This window comes from Crocuta crocuta, unplaced genomic scaffold (genome assembly GCF_008692635.1).
Source record: "Crocuta crocuta isolate KB4526 unplaced genomic scaffold, BGI_CrCroc_1.0 scaffold259, whole genome shotgun sequence".
NCBI lineage: Eukaryota > Metazoa > Chordata > Mammalia > Carnivora > Hyaenidae > Crocuta > Crocuta crocuta.
The window spans coordinates 323,244-340,301 of record NW_027536466.1 but is presented as its reverse complement, the minus strand read 5'-3'; the positions used below and the strand labels follow the sequence as shown (position 1 = coordinate 340,301).

At 55.1% G+C, this 17,058-nt stretch overlaps 3 protein-coding genes across 8 annotated transcripts in view; 2 read left to right on the top strand and 1 right to left on the bottom strand.

Annotated features, from left to right (window-relative positions):
- ZFP57 (ZFP57 zinc finger protein) overlaps nucleotides 1–3,120 on the top strand; it is a 25,843-nt gene extending 22,723 nt beyond the window's left edge. For all 6 annotated transcript variants that reach the window (XM_077748962.1, XM_077748960.1, XM_077748959.1 and 3 more), the window contains one exon: nucleotides 31–3,120. In XM_077748962.1, the coding sequence (XP_077605088.1) occupies nucleotides 31–1,232 (1,202 nt within the window). In that variant the 3' untranslated portion in view covers nucleotides 1,233–3,120. The remainder of the gene's footprint in view (nucleotides 1–30) is intronic.
- MOG (myelin oligodendrocyte glycoprotein) lies at nucleotides 1,354–12,159 on the bottom strand. Its single transcript, XM_077748965.1, has 8 exons — nucleotides 11,709–12,159; nucleotides 10,410–10,757; nucleotides 5,133–5,246; nucleotides 4,135–4,155; nucleotides 3,907–3,927; nucleotides 2,548–2,664; nucleotides 2,326–2,346; nucleotides 1,354–2,009 (listed from the first exon to the last, which is right to left on the bottom strand). The coding sequence occupies exons 1-8, from the start codon at nucleotides 11,794–11,796 to the stop codon at nucleotides 1,996–1,998; spliced, it is 744 nt and encodes a 247-aa protein (XP_077605091.1). The 5' UTR covers nucleotides 11,797–12,159; the 3' UTR covers nucleotides 1,354–1,995.
- A 3,490-nt stretch (nucleotides 12,160–15,649) lies between these two features.
- The window catches only part of GABBR1 (gamma-aminobutyric acid type B receptor subunit 1), a 39,989-nt gene continuing 38,580 nt past the window's right edge, over nucleotides 15,650–17,058 (top strand). Inside the window, exon 1 of the mRNA XM_077748949.1 lies at nucleotides 15,650–16,083. The gene's annotated coding sequence lies outside the window, so the exon portion shown is untranslated. The remainder of the gene's footprint in view (nucleotides 16,084–17,058) is intronic.

Sequence of the window (17,058 nt, the reverse complement as noted above, 5' to 3'; positions counted from 1 at the left end):
TCCTTTCTCTGCGCCCCCCCACCCCCCCAGGAAGCCAGACACAGGAGCTTCCAGAAGGGAGCCGGAGCAGCAGGGGCAGAGATAAGGAGGGCCGCCTTGCTGGCAGAGGCGCGGGCGGGCCCTGTGGCCCTGCAGGGTCCGGGCGCAGGGCCCCCAAGTGCTCAGCCCCGCAGCCCGGGCCGCCGTTCCCCTGCCACGTGTGCGGCAGGACTTTCAGCAAGCGCTCCAACCTGCACAGCCATCAGTTTGTGCACAACCCCCACAAGACGAACAGCTGCAGCCAGTGCGGGAGGTCGTTCCGGAACCCCAAGGACCTCAGCTACCACAGGCGCCTGCACCTGGGGGAGAGGCCCTTCTGCTGCCCGCTCTGCGACAAGACCTACCGCGACGCGTCAGGCCTGAGCCGCCACCGCCGCGTGCACCTGGGCTACCGGCCGCACTCCTGCGCCTCGTGTGGGAAGGGCTTCCGGGACCAGTCCGAGCTCAAACGGCACCAGAAGACGCACCAAAACCAGGAGCCAGTGGCCAGGGACTGGGAGCGCGTTGTGAGGCTTCTGGGCGCCAGCGCTCGGTCTCAGGAGTCTCCGCACGGGAGCCAGGCGAGCAGCCGGGAGCCGGCGGCCAGGACCCGAGAGCCTGTATTTGGAACCAAGGGTCCGGTAGCTCAGGCCCAGCCGTCTACAGACAGGAAGCAGGCGATTGGCGTGAAACCTCAGGCACAGGCCACTGCAACCCTGGGGCCTGGGACCGGGACCCGGGACCCTGACACCAGAACCCGCTGCCTGGACACCGGGTCCAACTGTCCCCCAGCAAAGCCTTCAGGACTCAAGGTCTTCTCTGGCTCCCACTGCCCTCCGACGTTTAGCAGGAAAGCCTGCCTGTCCAGCCACCAGAAGGCGCACATCACGGAGCAGCCACGCTGCTGCTTCCGCTGTGGCAAGGCCTTCGGGTCACTGCCGGGGCTGGCCAGGCACCAGCACACACACTGGAGGCAGCAGGTCTACCGCTGCCCCGTCTGCGACGTCTGCTTCGGGGACAAGGAGGGCCTTGTGGGCCACTGGGGGGGCTCCAAAGGCAAGGACGCGTGCCGGGCCACCCTGGCTCAGTGGCTTGGCTTCTTCCGCGACGCCTCCCCTTTGGCAGGAAAGGAGATGGTTGTGCCCCCGGATCCCGGGCCCCAGGAGAGGGCAGGGGGCGGGGGAGAGTGTGTGCAGAGCAGAGAAAGCAAGTGAGGCCGTGAGGGTCTTGGGACATAAAGCAGCAGCCATTCTGTGCGCCTGTGTTTCCTAGTCCTGACCTCCGGATGCAGGAAGACGGGAGGGGTCGCGAGGGAAATGCAGAAAGGAACAGGGGTGAGCAGTGGTTCACGGAAACTTGTATTATCATGACTTAGCACCTAGCTTGTTTCTTTGTGTCTGAGAGACCATCAAGTAGTAGTTGTTGCAGAAAACATTGGAGGTTCTGCTGGACAGGAGGGAAGGGCTGGAGGGAAGGACTCTGGGCGCGGGTGGTGACACGTGACACGGGGTGTGGCCTCCACTGCAGGCTTGGCCTCGGCCGGCTCCCCAGGCCTCCCAGCAGCTCACTCAGCTCCGATGGTCTGGACCCTCCTGCCCCTTCCCTCAGCCCCCCACCTCTCAGCCCTGCCCCTCGGGGCAGGACCACCATTTCGAGGTTGCACATTGGGATGTGCAACAGGGGTGCCTTGGTCACAGTCCACGGCCGAGAGCCTGCTGCCTGTGTCACTGTCCAGCTCAGGTGTCATCGGGGAAAGGAGCGCCCACCTGGCTGTGGCCAGAGGGGCTTCCAGTTGGACGACTGGACAGGAGAGATGAGGAGACAGAAAAGGCTGACGACAGAAGGAAACTCAATCCTGTTGGGAGCTCCCAGCATTCCTGGAAACGCAGATGGGAAGGTCCCGGCAGCAAGGAGGCCAGTGAGTGCACAATGTGGGGGATCCCGCATGCTGAGGGCCAGTCCGTGGACCAGCGAAGCTCAGAAGGGGTTTCCTAGAAGGAGGAGAAAGTGGCTTGAAAATCTGTCAGCGGTTCAGAGCAGCAAGCCATTAAGCCCTGGGGGGGGGGGCTCTCTTCTCCGTGGGTGGTCTTGGAATGAGGCTCAGGGTGGCTCCTGGGCAGCGTGGGAGTCCTAGCAGCGGGTGGGGGGGGATGGCCACCCCCCTCCGCCTTCCCCCTGGGGTCCCTCCAGCTGCCCCTGCTGTGGGAGCCCCCCCACACCTTCCCCCTTGGGTTCCCTCGGCTACCCCGCTTCCTCTTTCTGCCTTTCTGGCTTTTGTTCTCAGTTATAAAGGGGAAGAAAACTTACTTAGCTCTTCAAGAAATTGCCCTGAAAAAAAAGAGAAATAAGTGACTGGTGGAAGGTGGTGTGTCCCCTCCCCACATAGTCCCTGAGGAGCCTGGGGTTGGCCTTGGGGACACAGGAGGTACAAAATCCGGTTCTCTGCATCTTAAGCCCTGGTCCCACTCTTTCCCTCTTCGGGGACGACCTGGTCCCCATCACTCAGGTCATCCTTGCGGCCCTGTGTACCTGCCAGTCTCCGATGCAGCCAGTTGTAGCAGATGACCAGGGCAAGCAGGGGTCCGAGCACCGGCACCAGCGTGAACAGGGTGATCTTCCAGCAGGGCACCCTCAGGAAGTGTGGGTCTGGGTCGTCACAGAACAGACAAGATTAACTAATGTGTGTCCGCTGGAGCCCCGCCCACCCAGCTCTGTTCATTATTGGGTTTCTCAACCTGGGGTCCAGGAACACTACAGGGGTCTGCGGAGAGTTCAGGGCGGTCGTGAGCTTGGAGGAGAAAAGCATTATGTCTTCCTTTTCACCAACCTTTAACTGAATTTAGCAGTTTCTTCCATTAAAAATGTAGGCAACACAGCAGTCATCAGCAGTACCTGTGACTTTATCGCCGATGACAACCACAGATACTTTCATTCCCGTTGGGGTTGTTACTGAAATCTCAAAATGTTTGTGAATGTTTTGAAATTATAAGTTATTAGGCCTGCTGCTACATTCTTATTTAATGCATTTTTGTTATTTAAAAAAACATTTGTTACTATATTACAGATTACATGTTACCAAATACAAATGTGTTTATATTTTGATACCTGTATTTCAGTTCAATGGTTTTCTTTGCCGTCGTCTGTGTCGGTGATGTGTGTGTACGTTTAAAAACATTATTCTGGAAAAGGGTCCATTAGGCTTTGCCAGAGTGCTGAGGAGATTCACGGGACAGAAAGAATCTGTATGAACCCTACAAAACACAGGTCTTGTTCCTCCCTTTTTGGGTTGGTGTCTGTGTGCGTGTGTGTGTGTGTGTGTGTGTGTGTGTGTGTGGCCCTGGGGAGCAGGGGTGCTCGGCCCCAGGCATCTTCTAATTTCTGCAGTGTCCACGCAGCCACTGTTTGGCTGCGTTCTGCTGCAGCGCTGTCCCGAGGCGCTGGGCGGCCTGCAGTGGAGACAGGACGGGGACTGTCCGTTCTATCGGGCTTGGTGGCTTCTCTCCCGCAGGACGGCTGCTTGTTCTGTGCTCTCGAAAACTCATTTCCAGTATGTGAGCTCAGGTGGTGACACATAAGTGCTTTGTTCTCCAGTTAATTTTATCGCCTCCCCAACTAGACCTCAAGTGTATGTGCAAAGGATGGGTTTACCTCCCCTCGGTAGCGTCTGAAAAGGGAAATGATGTACAGCAAGTCCCTGTAATTCCTACAGAACGGGTTAGCATGGAGAGCTGTTAGTGTGGCGCTTGGGACAGAAGTGTGACAGGAGAATTTGCTGCCATCACCAATCCTACATGCGGGTAGATGGTGACTTTCTCAGAGAAAGAGGCAGAGGCCTCTTACTGCCCGGGCCACCCCGGAGGACTCGGGGACCGGGGCCCCAGCACTTACCGAAAGTCCGGTGGAGATTCTCTGAAAGGGAACACATGAGCCTTTGTTATTTAAGCTCTTAAAACTGTTTCCAGTTGTGGCACAGAGGGACTGCCTCGCCCCGGCTGGCAGCAGGCAGGGGAAGCCGACTTTGCACAGTTTCTGTGCGAAGGGGGCCAAAGAGGGTGTCAGAGAAAAGGGCCAAAACCAGAAGGGAGGGGCGGCAGATGGAGCGAGACTAAAACTCACCTATCTCTGCCCGAAGTTTTCCTAAAATAGAGAAAGGCAACATTTTTAGTCCCAGCGCTGGCATCGCATGGGGCCCTTCCACCCCCAGCAGCCCGGGGAGGGCGGGAGCACCCAGGCTTTATGGTCAGGGCTCCCCCACTGCTGCGGACCCCTCTCCTGGCCGGTTCTCTGTTCTCACGGCCCCTGGACCCCTCAGGGCTGTCAGTTTGTAAATCTAAAGCCACTTCCCATCTGAATGAGGACTGGAGGAATGAAACCTTCAGCGGAGCAAGTACTTTGAGGTGGGCTCCCAACCGGACGCTTTGCATCTCAATATCCCCTCAGGTGAGACNCTGTGGGCTGTTCCTGCTCAGCCTCATGCAGTGAAGGTCACTGGGTACCCCGGGGCAGAGTTCAAGGGGATCGAGAAGACCCCATTGCTGCTCCCACCTGCGTGCCCGCCTGCAGGCCCGGGCATCCTGGGCCCCGGGGTGGATGGGGGAGAAGGTCCCTCGTGCGGGCTTTGAGAATACCTGACAGAAGGCTTAGGATGGACGCTCGGGGCAAAAACACTGACGGCTGAACATGAGCCCTCAGTGCTGAACAAAGGAGGAAACAAGTTTGAGCACCTAGTACGTGGTGGTGTTTGTTAAACCTCTGCCAGACACAGACCCGTCCGACCCTCATCTCACTCTCCCTGTGTGGCTGGGGGGCTGGAACGTGGGGGCGAGGCCCAGCTCTGCCCCTTACAAGGCACATCAGCTTCAGTAAATACTGAACCTCTCCAGGCCTCAGTGTGTCCTCTGTAAAATGGGGCTATTCTACATCGGCCCTACCTCAGAGGGCAATGCAAGTCCTGTTACATAAACAAAAGCACCAGGTAAGATGTAAAACTTGTCATCATGGACTTTTGAGCCCAGAAGTCACTCCAAACCAAACATCAGTTCGTCATTGGAGCTCTAAGAGGCCCGCTGAGCTCCAGGAAGGGTCCCCGGCAGCCCCGCGACGTCCAGCCGTACCTCTCAGTCTGCGCTGCAGGCAGAGGTAGACGAGGCCCAGCGTGGTCTGCAGTAGGAGCACGGGCAGCACGGCCATCAGCACCAGCACCCCGGGGTTGATCCAGTAGAAGGGATCTGAAAGGCAGAACCAGGCTGCAGGCCCAGCACCGCGCTGGGCGCGTCTGTCCAGGCAGGAACCAGTGTCACCCGGGGCCAAAGAAGACACAGAACTGAGCGTGGCCTCGAAGAGAAAGTGGGTTTGCTTCCAGGGAGGCCTGGTTATTCTCTCTCTCTCTCTCTCTTTTAATGTTTTATTTGTGAGACACAGCGTGGGCAGGGGAGGGCCAGAGAGAGAGGGAGACACAGACTCCGAAGCAGCTCCAGGCTCCGAGCTGTCAGCACAGAGCCAGACGTGGGGCTCGAACCCACGAACCGCGAGGTCATGACCTGAGCCGAAGTCAGATGCTCAACCGACTGAGCCCCCAGGCGCCCCAGGCCTGGTTATTCTCAAGGCTGTTTCCTAGGCCAGTTCTGATAACCCGCTAAGACCCGGGTCTGGGCTTAGAGGCCGCAGGGCACGGCGAAGGGTCCTAAGGGGAGGGAGACTGACCCACGACCGCCCACCCAGCGGAGGGGGGGGGGAGTCCAGCTAATCTTAAAGCCCACCCGGCAGAGGGGGGGGAGTCCAGCTAATCTTAAAGCCCACCCGGCGGAGGGGGGGAGTCCAGCTAATCTTAAAAGCCCACCCGGCGGAGGGGGGGGGGAGTCCAGCTAATCTTAAAGACAGAACACGGCCTAAGCCTGAACTAGGGCGCAGTGGGCGTTTAGGAAGTCAGGATCTGCGGAATTAAACAGGAAAACACGCATACTTATTTTTAGTAACCTTTAAACTGAAATTCCTCATTTCTTTCAATTAGCACGTCTGTAAGCGACACCGCACAGTATTGTGAACAGAACCTGTGACTTTGTCTCAATAAAAACCACAAATATCTCATCACATTAGAGTTATTGCAAACCTCAAAATATCACATTCATTACTATCTTGAAATTACACTAAGTATCAGGGCCACTCCATATTTTGTTGTTTTAACATTTTGATAACTGTGTTTCAGTACAAGCACGTTTCCTTGCATTCAAAACATCCTTCTGAGGAAGGGCAAAATGCCTGTCTGGCTCAGCCAGTAGAGCGTGTGATTCTGATCTCGGGGTCGTGAGCGAACCCCATGTTGGACGTAGAGCTTACTTATAAAAAAGAGAAGGGGTCCCTCACAGGGGTGACGTAGAGAAAGGTTAAGAACACATCTTGTGGAACTTTTGAGAAAGTAGCACGCACAGGGTTTATGGCTGAGGATGGGTGGGGCCGTCGGTGGGGCAGGGCTGGCCTCCGGCTCCGCACCACGAGTGCGAGAGAGCTCAGCCTGTCTGGTCTCTGTGCCCAGCAAGGGTCGAGCCCTTTTCTTCCTGCTCCCTCCTTTCAAGGCTAGATAAAGACACTGCCGTCAAGAGTAGGGACTCAGTTACCGCAAGCAGCTTGTCCAGGAGGGCTTCTTAGGAATAAACTTCTTGAAGCTGCAGATTACGGCTCGTGTGCATTGTTACACTGACTAGAAGCAAGTACCAACTCTGCTCTCAGAGTTCTCACCAGAGGTGACCTGCAGACATGAATTAGCAGGTACCTGCTTTGCACACCTTTATCCCTTCACCAAGGATTAGAATCACAAAAAGAGAAAGCGAGGGTTTATGAGTCTTTCCGAAGTAAAGCAATAAGGACTGCACAGCATCAGCTATGAGTGCCTGAAAACTAAATTAAACCTGAATCTGACTGTACTTCTCTATTGGTTTACAAGAAATACAGGTGGAGCACCATGATGCACAGCATTACGTCAGCAAAATCTGGAGCGGGGGAAACTCCACAGGACAAGCACCGAGCCGTGGATCTCGATCGGGTGGGACTCAAACTAAGCAATTGTAAAAATATATTTGTGAGACAATCAGGGGAATTTGAACACAGAGTGGGGTATTGCTGATATTAAGGAATTTCTGTTAATTTTATTATTTTTTAAAATATAAACATCATCTCTTTTTTTAATGTTTTATTTATTTCTGAGAGAGAGACAGACAGCGTGAGCAGGGGAGGGTCAGAGAGAGGGGGAGACACAGAATCGGAAACAGGCTCCAGGCTCCACACTAGCTGTCAGCACAGAGCCTGCCAAGGGACTTGAACCCACGAACTGTGAGATCATGACCTGAGCTGAAGTTGGACGCTCAGCCCACTGAGCCACCCAGGCGCCCCAGGAATTTCTGTTAATTTTAGAAGATATGATAACAGTATTGATTCATCTTACATTTGAGTAATACATTTTTCCCCCAAGTAAACTCTGCCACCAATGTGGGGCTCACGACCCAAGGTCAAGCGTCCCGTGCTGCCCTGACTGAGCTGGGCTGGTGCCCCTACACGTTCCCAAGCATTTAGCAATGGGCCGGTAATGCCGCCTAGGGCTGGCGCCGCGACTGCGTTGGGGAGGGGACTGAGCGGGGCCGGGCGAAGCAGGCTGATCCTGGCGGAAAGGTGGTGTGTGCTGGCTCCTTGCAGTATTCTGTCTGCTTCTCCTACGCTCCAAAGTGTCAAACTGGAGAGTTTAAAGAAAGGGTTAGAGACAAGTGGTAAAATCCCAAAAATGACAAGAAAAAAAAAGCTGGAAAGAAAGATAAAAGAATCTGGAGAAGGAGGGGCAGTTTCCTTTCAGTCCTAGATTCTTCTCAGATTCCTGGCTCCCCAGGCAAGGCGGGTGGTGTCCTGTTTACTTGTAAATCATTCTTTTTTTAGACTCTTAGGCCGGCAGACTCTAAGAGGGGAGGAAGGGGGTTGGAATGGGAGGATCAAAGAAAAACTTTCTCCCCTGAGGCAGAGAGAAGGGGCGCTTGGCTTCCCCTTCCTTCCTTCCTTCCTTCCTTCCTTCCTTCCTTCCTTCCTTCCCTCCCCCCTCCCCTCCTTCCTTTCTCACCCCCCTTCTCTTCCCTGCTTCCTTCCTTTCCTGCGACGAGACGGACAAGAGAGGGAAGGGCCCCCCTTCGCTGCAGGTACAAGCCCCGAGGCCAGCTGTGCGCGCACTCTGTGGCTCACAAAGCCGCCGCTTCAAGTCCCCGCCACCCTTCTCCAGAAGCAGTGCTTTGTTATCCGCGTACAATGCCGGCTCCTGGTCCCGGCACCGCACACTAAAGTGACCGATTGTCTGAAGAGCCGGTGGGAGGAGGGAAAGGCCTGAGGCGCAGGCCCTTGAGACATTTCTGTTCTTCTACAGGAAAGCCCGCTCTCTCTCCCCTCACCCTGTCCACGTCTTCACCCGCCTGTGATAAGGCCAGAGCCTACGTTTCCGAGTCACCCATCGTACAAACAGCAAGAGAAGGCCCTGAGGAGGCACATCTCCTGCTGGGGCCGTGTCCAGACGTGGGCCACGTTTACCAGGAATGGGGTTTCAGGGCCGTACAGATTCATTCTACTCGGATTTGGTCATTTTGACTCGTTAGGAATGACGCCTTTGTTTATAACAAACAAACAGGAAGACATTCCAAACACTGGGATCAACTCTCACATTCTTCACCATCCCCTCTAGTGGCATGAAATAAGAACAAATGAATTATTTGGGGGTTTGCTGCCTCTATTTGTCAGGTTTTTTTTTTATTTTTGGTTTTTCTTTATCTTATCTAAAAAACTTTAGGGGCACCTGGGTGGCTCAGTGGGTTAAGCGTCCGACTTCGGCTCAGGTCATGATCTCAGTTTGTGGGTTCGAGCCCCGCGTCGGGCTCTGTGCTGACAGCTCAGAGCCCGGAGCCTGTGTCTCCTCTCTGTTCCTCCCCTGCTTGCACCGTCTCTCCCTTTCTCTCAAAAACAAACATTAAAAACATTTTTAAAAAGAACCTTTAAAAAACTTTTCTTTGGGGGAGGTTGGGTGGTTTGGTTGTTAAGTGTTCGAGTCTTGATTTCAGCTCAGGTCATGAACTCACCGTGGGATGGAGTCCCAAGTGGGGCTCTGTGCTGACAGCAAGGGTCCTGCTTGGGACTCTCTCTCTCCCTCTCTGCCCCTCCCCCACTTGTGTTGTCTCTGTCTCTCTCAAAATAAATAAATTTTAAAAAAAGAAAACTTTCCTTTAGGGGCACCTGGGTCACTCAGCCAGTTAGGCATCCGACTTATGCTCAGGTCATGATCTCACAGCTTGCAAATTTGATCCCACTTCGGGCTCAGAGCCTGGAGCCTGCTGGGGATTCTGTGCCTCCCTCTCTCTCTGCCCCTCCCCTGCTCATGCTCTGTGTCTCTCTCCTTCACAATTAAATAAACATAAAAAAAAAAAACAAAAAACCATGGGGCGCCTGGGTGGCTCAGTCAGTTAAGCGTCCAACTTCGTCTCGGGTCTTGATCTCACAGTTCGTGGGTTCGAGCCCTGCATCAGGCTGTGCTGACAGCTCACAGCCTGGAGCCTGCTTGGCATTCTGTGTCTCCCTCTCTTCTCTGCCCCTCCCCACCTGTGTCCCCATCTCTCTCTGTCTCAAAAATAAACCTTAAAAAAAAAAAAGAAAGATCCGTTTCCTATACTGTCTGTTGTCCTATATCTGAAAATCATTGTTTCATATATTTTTTAAAAAAACCTTTTCTTTAATTTTCTCTCTACATACCCACATACTAGAAGCTCTGTTATATGGATGCATAAGTATGATCATATGGATAATTACGGTCTCTCCTTCGCTTGGATCGCACTGCATTCTCCCTCCTCTCCTCTTACCCCCCAAAGTGAACCACATTCCCTGAACTTTCTTATGGGTTTTCTTCCATACCTTATTGCAGTATATTCGCATCTACATCTACGTTCAAACACATAAAGTCCTGTGTTTGTTTCCTACATCTCGCAGCTTGCTTTTATCATTCGACAGTACCTAATGGCCTCCGAGCCAGGTAGCATGGCTCTGAAGCAGTATTTTCTTTTCTTTTTTTTTTTCAGTTTATTTATTTATTATTTTGAGAGACACAGAGACAGTGTGAGAGGGGAAGGAACAGAATGAGAGAGAGAGAGACTCCCAAGCAGGCTCCACACTGCCAGCACAGAGACTGACTTGGGGCTCGAACTCAGAAACTGGGAGATCATGACCTGAGCTGAAGTCAAGAGTGAGATGCGTATCCGACTGAGCCTCCCAGGCGCCTGATGCCTCTCCCGGGACTGCGGAGCTTGGCTGGGGGATCTCAGGGCCGCTGAGAGGAGGACTGAAGTCTCCCCCGCCCCCACCCAAGTTGGGGCACTTCTCACCTTCCACTTTGAGCTCCATCGCAGCCTCCTCCTGGTAGGAGTGGTCCCGGAAGAAGCAGGTGAAGCCTCCTTCGTCTGAGAACCTGACGTTCCGGATCCTGAGGGTCACCTTGCCCTCGCCCATGCTGTCCCTCAGCAGCTCCGTCCGCCCGCGGTACTCGGGCGCCTGCTCCGCGTCCTGGTCCCGGCCGTTGCGGTAGAGATGGACCACCCTGGAGAAGGGGGGTCGGTACCACCCCACCTCCATGCCGGTGGCGTTCTTCCCAGGGTGTATGCGGCACGGCAGCTCTGCTTCATCCCCCACCAGCGCCCGGATGGGGTGGCCGGGCCCTATGACCCTGAACTGTCCTGTCCCAGACACCCAAGAGAAGACAGTGGCTGTCAGAGGGCCAGTCTCAGGGGCCTCTCTGCAGCATTGAGGGAAGACACCAGATTTTACATGGAATTTGGGAGCAGGGAACAGTGGTACAGATGAGCTGTGAGTGTCCCGAGCGGGAGGGACATTCTGGTGTGTGGCCACCCTCCTGCCAGCGTGTGCATCTCGGACACCCTCGCCTGTGGGTTCCCTCCTGGGACGTGGCCCAGCACCTTGCAGTTTAACTCTTTGGGTGGGGGGGCTTCCTGTTTGAACTGAGCCAAGCTGCCCCCACTTTCCCCTCGAGGGTTTACTTTTGACCCCTCAGTCCTGTGTTCTGGTCCACACCGTGTCCGCAGACGGCTCTGTGCCTTCCCTCCCCTCTGCCTCAGCCCATGCTCCCAAACTTCTCCCTGGTGGAAGGCGTCAGCCACACTCCCGGCTGCTGGTTTCCCCACGCCGCCCGTTAGGGCTTGGCCAGGGAGAACAGGGCTGGGCCTCCTCGTTGCTGGCTCCCTGAGGCTGTGACTCTCTCTTCTGTGTCTCTATTGCCACCAGCACAGGACAGCAGGGCTCCAGTATAACGCGCCGCTCAGCACTTACAAAGATTTCCCAGGGGGAGGAACTACTATGTCAAACCGCATCACGCCCTGAGAGCAGGTTAGTGTCTGCCCATTTGGTTGATGAGAAACCCACGCTGGAAAGATGGGTCAGAATGAGGTCAAGGAGGGCCTGAGTCAAGGCCATGCTGTGGGGTCTGGACTCTCCTCTGAAACCTGCAGTGAGCCAGCGAGGCTTTCTGGGGAGGGACCGTGTCAGCATGGACGGGCCACTTGCAAGACAACACGAGGGTGAACTGAAGGAGGTGAGCCCTGGGGAAGCAGCCTTTCTCTTCTAGGTCTCCCGGGGTCTCCCCAGAAAAAAAACAAACAAAAACCTCTTACCTGCGTAGCTGAAAGATGGCTGGAGGAGGAGGAGGAGGAGGAGGGAGGGAAGGCAGCTGGGTGGAGGGGAGCCCGATGGACTTGCCATCTCCACTGTGACTGGGGACAGAGAGCCCCCCGCAGAGGGTTCGTGTCCCCTTCCTCTGACACCGCCCGAGGGGAGGACCCAGGGAGAGCAGGAACAGCCCGAGTCATCCCTGCCAGGCACTTACACAAAAGGGCCACTGACCCGGGGAGGGCCAGGGTCTGGCTCCCCCACCCCCTCCGAGCTGTGGAGCGGAGGCTGCCTGGTACTGGGCCTCAGTCCCCCTCCCGGCAGAAAGGCTTGTCCGTGGGCCAGTGGTGTCCCTCCAACCCAGCTCTTCCGGCCGTTGGGCAGCGTGGAGGATTATTGTTGGCTTCTAGAAAAGGAAGGACATTTCTGCAGACTCATGAGGGTCACGGCCAGGCCTCTCTCCTAGACCTCTCAGCTCCCTCTCTCTGACACAAACCCAACCTCCTGCCTTACGCTCAGGTGTGTGCCACACCCATTCCCAGGGAATACGTTTGGGAAGGTCATGAGCGGAGCATCAGGAGAGGAAGGTGGCCTGAGCTCAGAGAGGCCCCCGTGTAAGAAGGAAGCTCGTGGAGGCCGGCGGCCGGCAGTCGGCATAGCCGCCGAGGACACATGCCCCCGGTGTTACATCATGCTCTGATGGCCTCTGTGTCACAGGGGAAAGGGGAGATGTGGAATAGAAATACAACCTTTCTCCTTACTCAGCAGCTCACTGAACGGTAAGACCAGTATCATCACTGACTGGAGAACAAAAGCAAGAGAAAAGAAAAATTAAACTTCCATATAACCTGTAGCCCATTGACGAGTACTGGAAACAGTGACCGTCCTCTGGGATCTCAGCTGCCCCCAGGGTAATACTTTGCTGGAGGCAAAAGGCAATCTTAGCTGGACGTTAGCCCAGCATCCATTTTAACATATAACATCCCTTTGGGAGCCTCCTTTATTCCCTCCCCCCCCCCATTCCAGGATATATGCCGGCAATCACCCTCCAAGCTTACAGCCCCCCCTACACATCTGGAGCGTCTCATGACTGGGGCTTTACTACACTGTAGTCAATGACCTTCTCCCAACAGCAGCTAGTCCCTCAACGCCCTGGACACTTGCTCCCAAATTCTGTACAGACTTACGCTGTCCCTGACCCCGTCCCAGCCTGAGGGTGGATAACCAGTCACTCCTCACAACCCCAGTGCAGCTCTTCCCACCCACGGGTCCTGCCCCGTGCTTTCATAAAACCTCCCTCTTTTTCTTTCTTGAATTCTTTCTTGACTGTTCACTCTTGAACCCCAACATCTCCACATCAGTCATCAAATTTGAAAACCATATTTGCCAATCTTGAAGCAACACCGTCTCACCAAATAAGAAAAAAGGGTCAGGACAGAGTTCAAAGTCATGTTGTCTGATACAGTAATCACTGGCCACAAGTAGTCATTCAGATTGAAATGAAATACAATTTAAAATTGAGTTCTGAGATTCACCAGCCTTGTTTTACATGAGGCTCAGCAGCACATGAGCTGTGGCTGACACATCCGACAGCACAAAGAGAGGCTTTTCCATCATCACAAAAAGTTGCATCGGGCAGCACCGTTTTCTGGTTTTGGGGAAGAGCCCCAGGAGCTGGGAGAACGGAAAGGTCGGCGTGCCTGGGCCCCTTCCCTCTGCAAGGCTGCTGCAGTTGGGCACAGGCTGGCTGCTCTGGAGCTGGGAGCATAAGAGCCAGGGGCTGCAGAGGTGAGTCAGGTGGGAAGGCAGCCTCTGTGCTTGGGTGACTGCCTCCCCAGTGGGGGTTCTTCCTTCCGAAAACCAAAGTGTCCTGCGATGGTGCTCTTCCTCCATGGTGCATGTCTGTCCAGGAGGGAGAGCTGTGCACAAGCTCACTCCCAGGGCGGCGTAGGGGTCGTGGGGTGCCTGAAATCACCCTGTTGTCAAAGCTGGCTGGCGCCAGGTGAGCTGCAGGGTCTGGAGAGCAGAGGGCCAGACGCCAGCCAATCAACGCCACTTTGGAGAAGTAATGGCGTTTCTGAAAACAAACTAACAGACACCACAAAACACCTTACTGAGTGCTTCCATGTGGCAGTGTCCTAAGTGATTTCCGTGTATTAATTCATTTAAGCCTCACAACAGTAACACAAATGTTAAATCATTATCACTCTTATTCTACACATGAGGAAATGAAACCACCGAAGTGAAGTGCTCAAGGTTGCGCCCCTCGGGCTGGCATCGAAACCAGGTTTTCTATCCCAAAGCTGGTCATCTCCCCTCACTCACCTGTGAGTTCTCCACTACCTCAGGTCCTGGAGCTGGGGGAGCAGACGTGGGGGTCTTGGGGCAAAGGTGACTTCAACAAGGGGAGGGGCCACCAGCCTAAAGGGAGCCAGTAGTGTCATCATTTACAGAACTGGGGGTATAGGGGCACCAGGTGCCTGCTGGACATGGAGCAGGATGTGCATGAGGTGAAGCCACCCTGTGCTGGTCAGAGCTGGACATTTCCCTTTGCACTTAAATGTCACCTTCCCTGAGTTTGCACAGCACACGTTATGTGACCTCACAGGCATTCTCGGGTTGTTTTTGTGTGTGTTGCTGTCCTCAGCCTCAGTAGTGTGCATTCAATCTGCACCTCTCCTCATGTTTGCTAACAGGCCGGGTCCACAGTCACGTGTGCAGAAACACACCCTAAATACAGCTCCTGTGTGTTAACCCGGCTGCTGTCCACAGGCGAAACAGTGAGCACTCGATACGTCTGTCGTAGGAATGACATACAGTGTAAACTCCTCCGGACAACACGTAAAATACATACATGTATCCTACACAAAGGACACCAGGCACACTGCTTTGCTTCTTGTGTTTGCTGAACAATGTGTAATCCCACATTAACACATACCTGAGCTCTCCTCTACTTCCAAATGTTAGTCCTTGTTTACTTGCTTATTCATATGCATTTGTTTCAAAATACAAAGGCACAAAATAACATACCTCCCTCCCAGCCATCCAGAACCACCTCGTTTTCCCTGAACCCTTCCCCATACGCCCACTGGAGGAGGCTCCAGGAGAAAGCACTCCCCTCACCTTGCATTTTTTTAAGCATAAAGAGTACTAAGTTTTTTTTAAGTAAGCCCTACGCCCAACATGGGGCTTGAACTCAGGACCCCAAGATCAAGAGTCCCATGTTCTACCAGCTACAGCAGCCAGGCACCCCATAAGTGGCAATCATTTATCTCAGAGATCTTTCATCTGACTACCTTCAGAACATGTTCTTGCCTCTACAGCTACATATAGTATTTAATTGCATGAATGTGTCAAACTTAACTTTCCCAGAACATTTAGGTTATTTCAATTTTTTAAGCGTCTATTTTGCTGGGTTACATAAAAACTGTATTCAATTAATATAAATGAATAATATAAATGAAATGAATTATGAATTTTTTCATAGAAAAAACCCGTCTGTGTCACGCTTCATATTAGGGTCTCAAAATACAAGTTTCAGCAAGACAGACAAGGCTCTTGCTTTCATTGTGTCACCCTGAGACTATATTTTGGTTATACGTCACGTAAGAGCACAAATCCGTGAGTATTGTGTGCTGACGTATGGTTTGAATATTGGTCTGCCAGGGCCAGCGACATAATGTGAGGGTCTCCGTACAAAGTGAAACTCTGAGGCCCTTTGTCCTAACAGCAAGGGAGGAGTCTTTCCTTTGTCGTGTGGATACACCCTTGATCCGTCTTGATGGCACGTTTTTGTTTTTGCTGTCTAATGTCACATTCTTCCAGGGAACAGATACCTAAGGGGTGAGGCAGCCAGACTCGTCCTGACAGGTGTGACCCTTCCTTTGCCCTCTGCCCGGCGCCTCCTGGGAAAGCGCAGCGCAGAGGCCGCAGTCAGTGTCTCCTGGGAGCTGGGAGGCTGTCCTGCGGGTGCGGGGACAGCGGAAGACCAGGAAGGGCCTGCAGCCTGGGCTTCGGCCCCGAGCAATGTCCTCGGACTTCACTTACGAACAGAGACGGAGAGAGAAGGCTGTTAGGAACTTGAAGGTGATGACACAGCGCACGGGAGGCCGCCGGCCCCCTCCTAAGCGCGGGGCCGTGTGAGCGCCCTGGCCGTGTGCCCGCGGACTTCAGTGCCTTCCACTCCAAGGAGCCACTGGGTCAACGAGTGTCTGCGTCTTCCATTTTCGTGACCGCCGAGCAACTGCCTGCCCCAGTGTGCCCGCTGTGCTTCAGCTTCTCCCTGCTCAGGGCGGGCACAGCAGCCCGACCCGTGAGCGCCTCCTGCGGACGTGCTGCTCGCGCTGTGGTGGCCTTGCTTCTGGGACTGCGTCTAGGGCTGTAAGTACCGACGGGAATTTGACGTTTTCTTCCAATGTGCAAGGCATGTGTGTTTACGTTGGTCTGCAGTCCCCAGAGGCTCGGGGGCCGAGGGGCCGGGAGGGTGTGTCACGGGCAGGCGGGGCCTGTGAGCGCGTGTGCGGCCGGGTGTCCACGGAGGAAGGGGCCGAGAGCCCAGCACGGACAGCACAGGGGCAGCAGTGTTCTGCCGGAGGGTTACGTTTTAACCACGCACATCATTCCCCATGTTTGCGTCTTCCCTGTAGCCATTCTGGAAGTCAGCAATGTTTCCGGTGGTCCCTGGGGTGAGGCGGGAACAGCGTGGGTTGTTCTGAGCGGACGGCCAGGGCGCTGGGCCTCCCGCCCTCCCCGCTGCACCGCCAAGCCTGGGTAACCCTGGGGCCTTTCCTAGCTGCAGGGCCCTGCGACAATATGCATTCCGTGCCTCCCTGTCTCTGTCCCCGGCTTTTCCCGTCTCCTTTCCGGCCCCACGTCCCCGCAGGCCCCGCAGGGGAAGGCCCGACGCGCCCCCGGTTTGCCCGGCAACAGTGACGTCACGCCGCCGCCTCCGGCGACTGGCTGCCGAGCCTCTGGGGGCGGGGAAGAGGCGGCGGGGCCGGGCACAGGTGCAGCCGCGCCCGGGTCTCCCCGCTGCGGCCTGGCCTGGACGTCGTGCCCCCACCCGCAGCACCCAGCTGCCCAGAGCCCGCTGGTCCCCACGTGCCTTCCCGACGCTGGGCAGACGCGCTGCTGAACGTCTGGAACCGGGCACTTGTCTCTGCCGTCGCCTCGCTGCCTGGCCATCGCAGGCTTTCCCAGCGGAAGGCACCGGGCGGGGGGACAGGCGGCATTCCTGGGGCGCTGGCACACGGTGTGCCCTTCCGGCGTCTTGACCCAGAGGAGAGTGTGCGGACGCTTGCATCTGTGTGGTCAGCGGCCAGGCGCAAATTCCAGCCTCGGTGTCTTTACCTTTGG

Bases quoted from the DNA above. Each gene is read 5' to 3' on its own strand.
- MOG (XM_077748965.1), bottom strand. From the start codon at position 11,796: ATGGCAAGTCCATCGGGCTCCCCTCCACCCAGCTGCCTTCCCTCCCTC. The intron at 10,758-11,708 runs GTAAGAGGTTTT...TGTCTGGGACAG, and splicing joins GCCATCTTTCAGCTACGCAG to GACAGTTCAGGGTCATAGGG. The intron at 3,928-4,134 runs GTGAGTTTTAGT...GTTCCCTTTCAG, and splicing joins AAAACTTCGGGCAGAGATAG to AGAATCTCCACCGGACTTTC.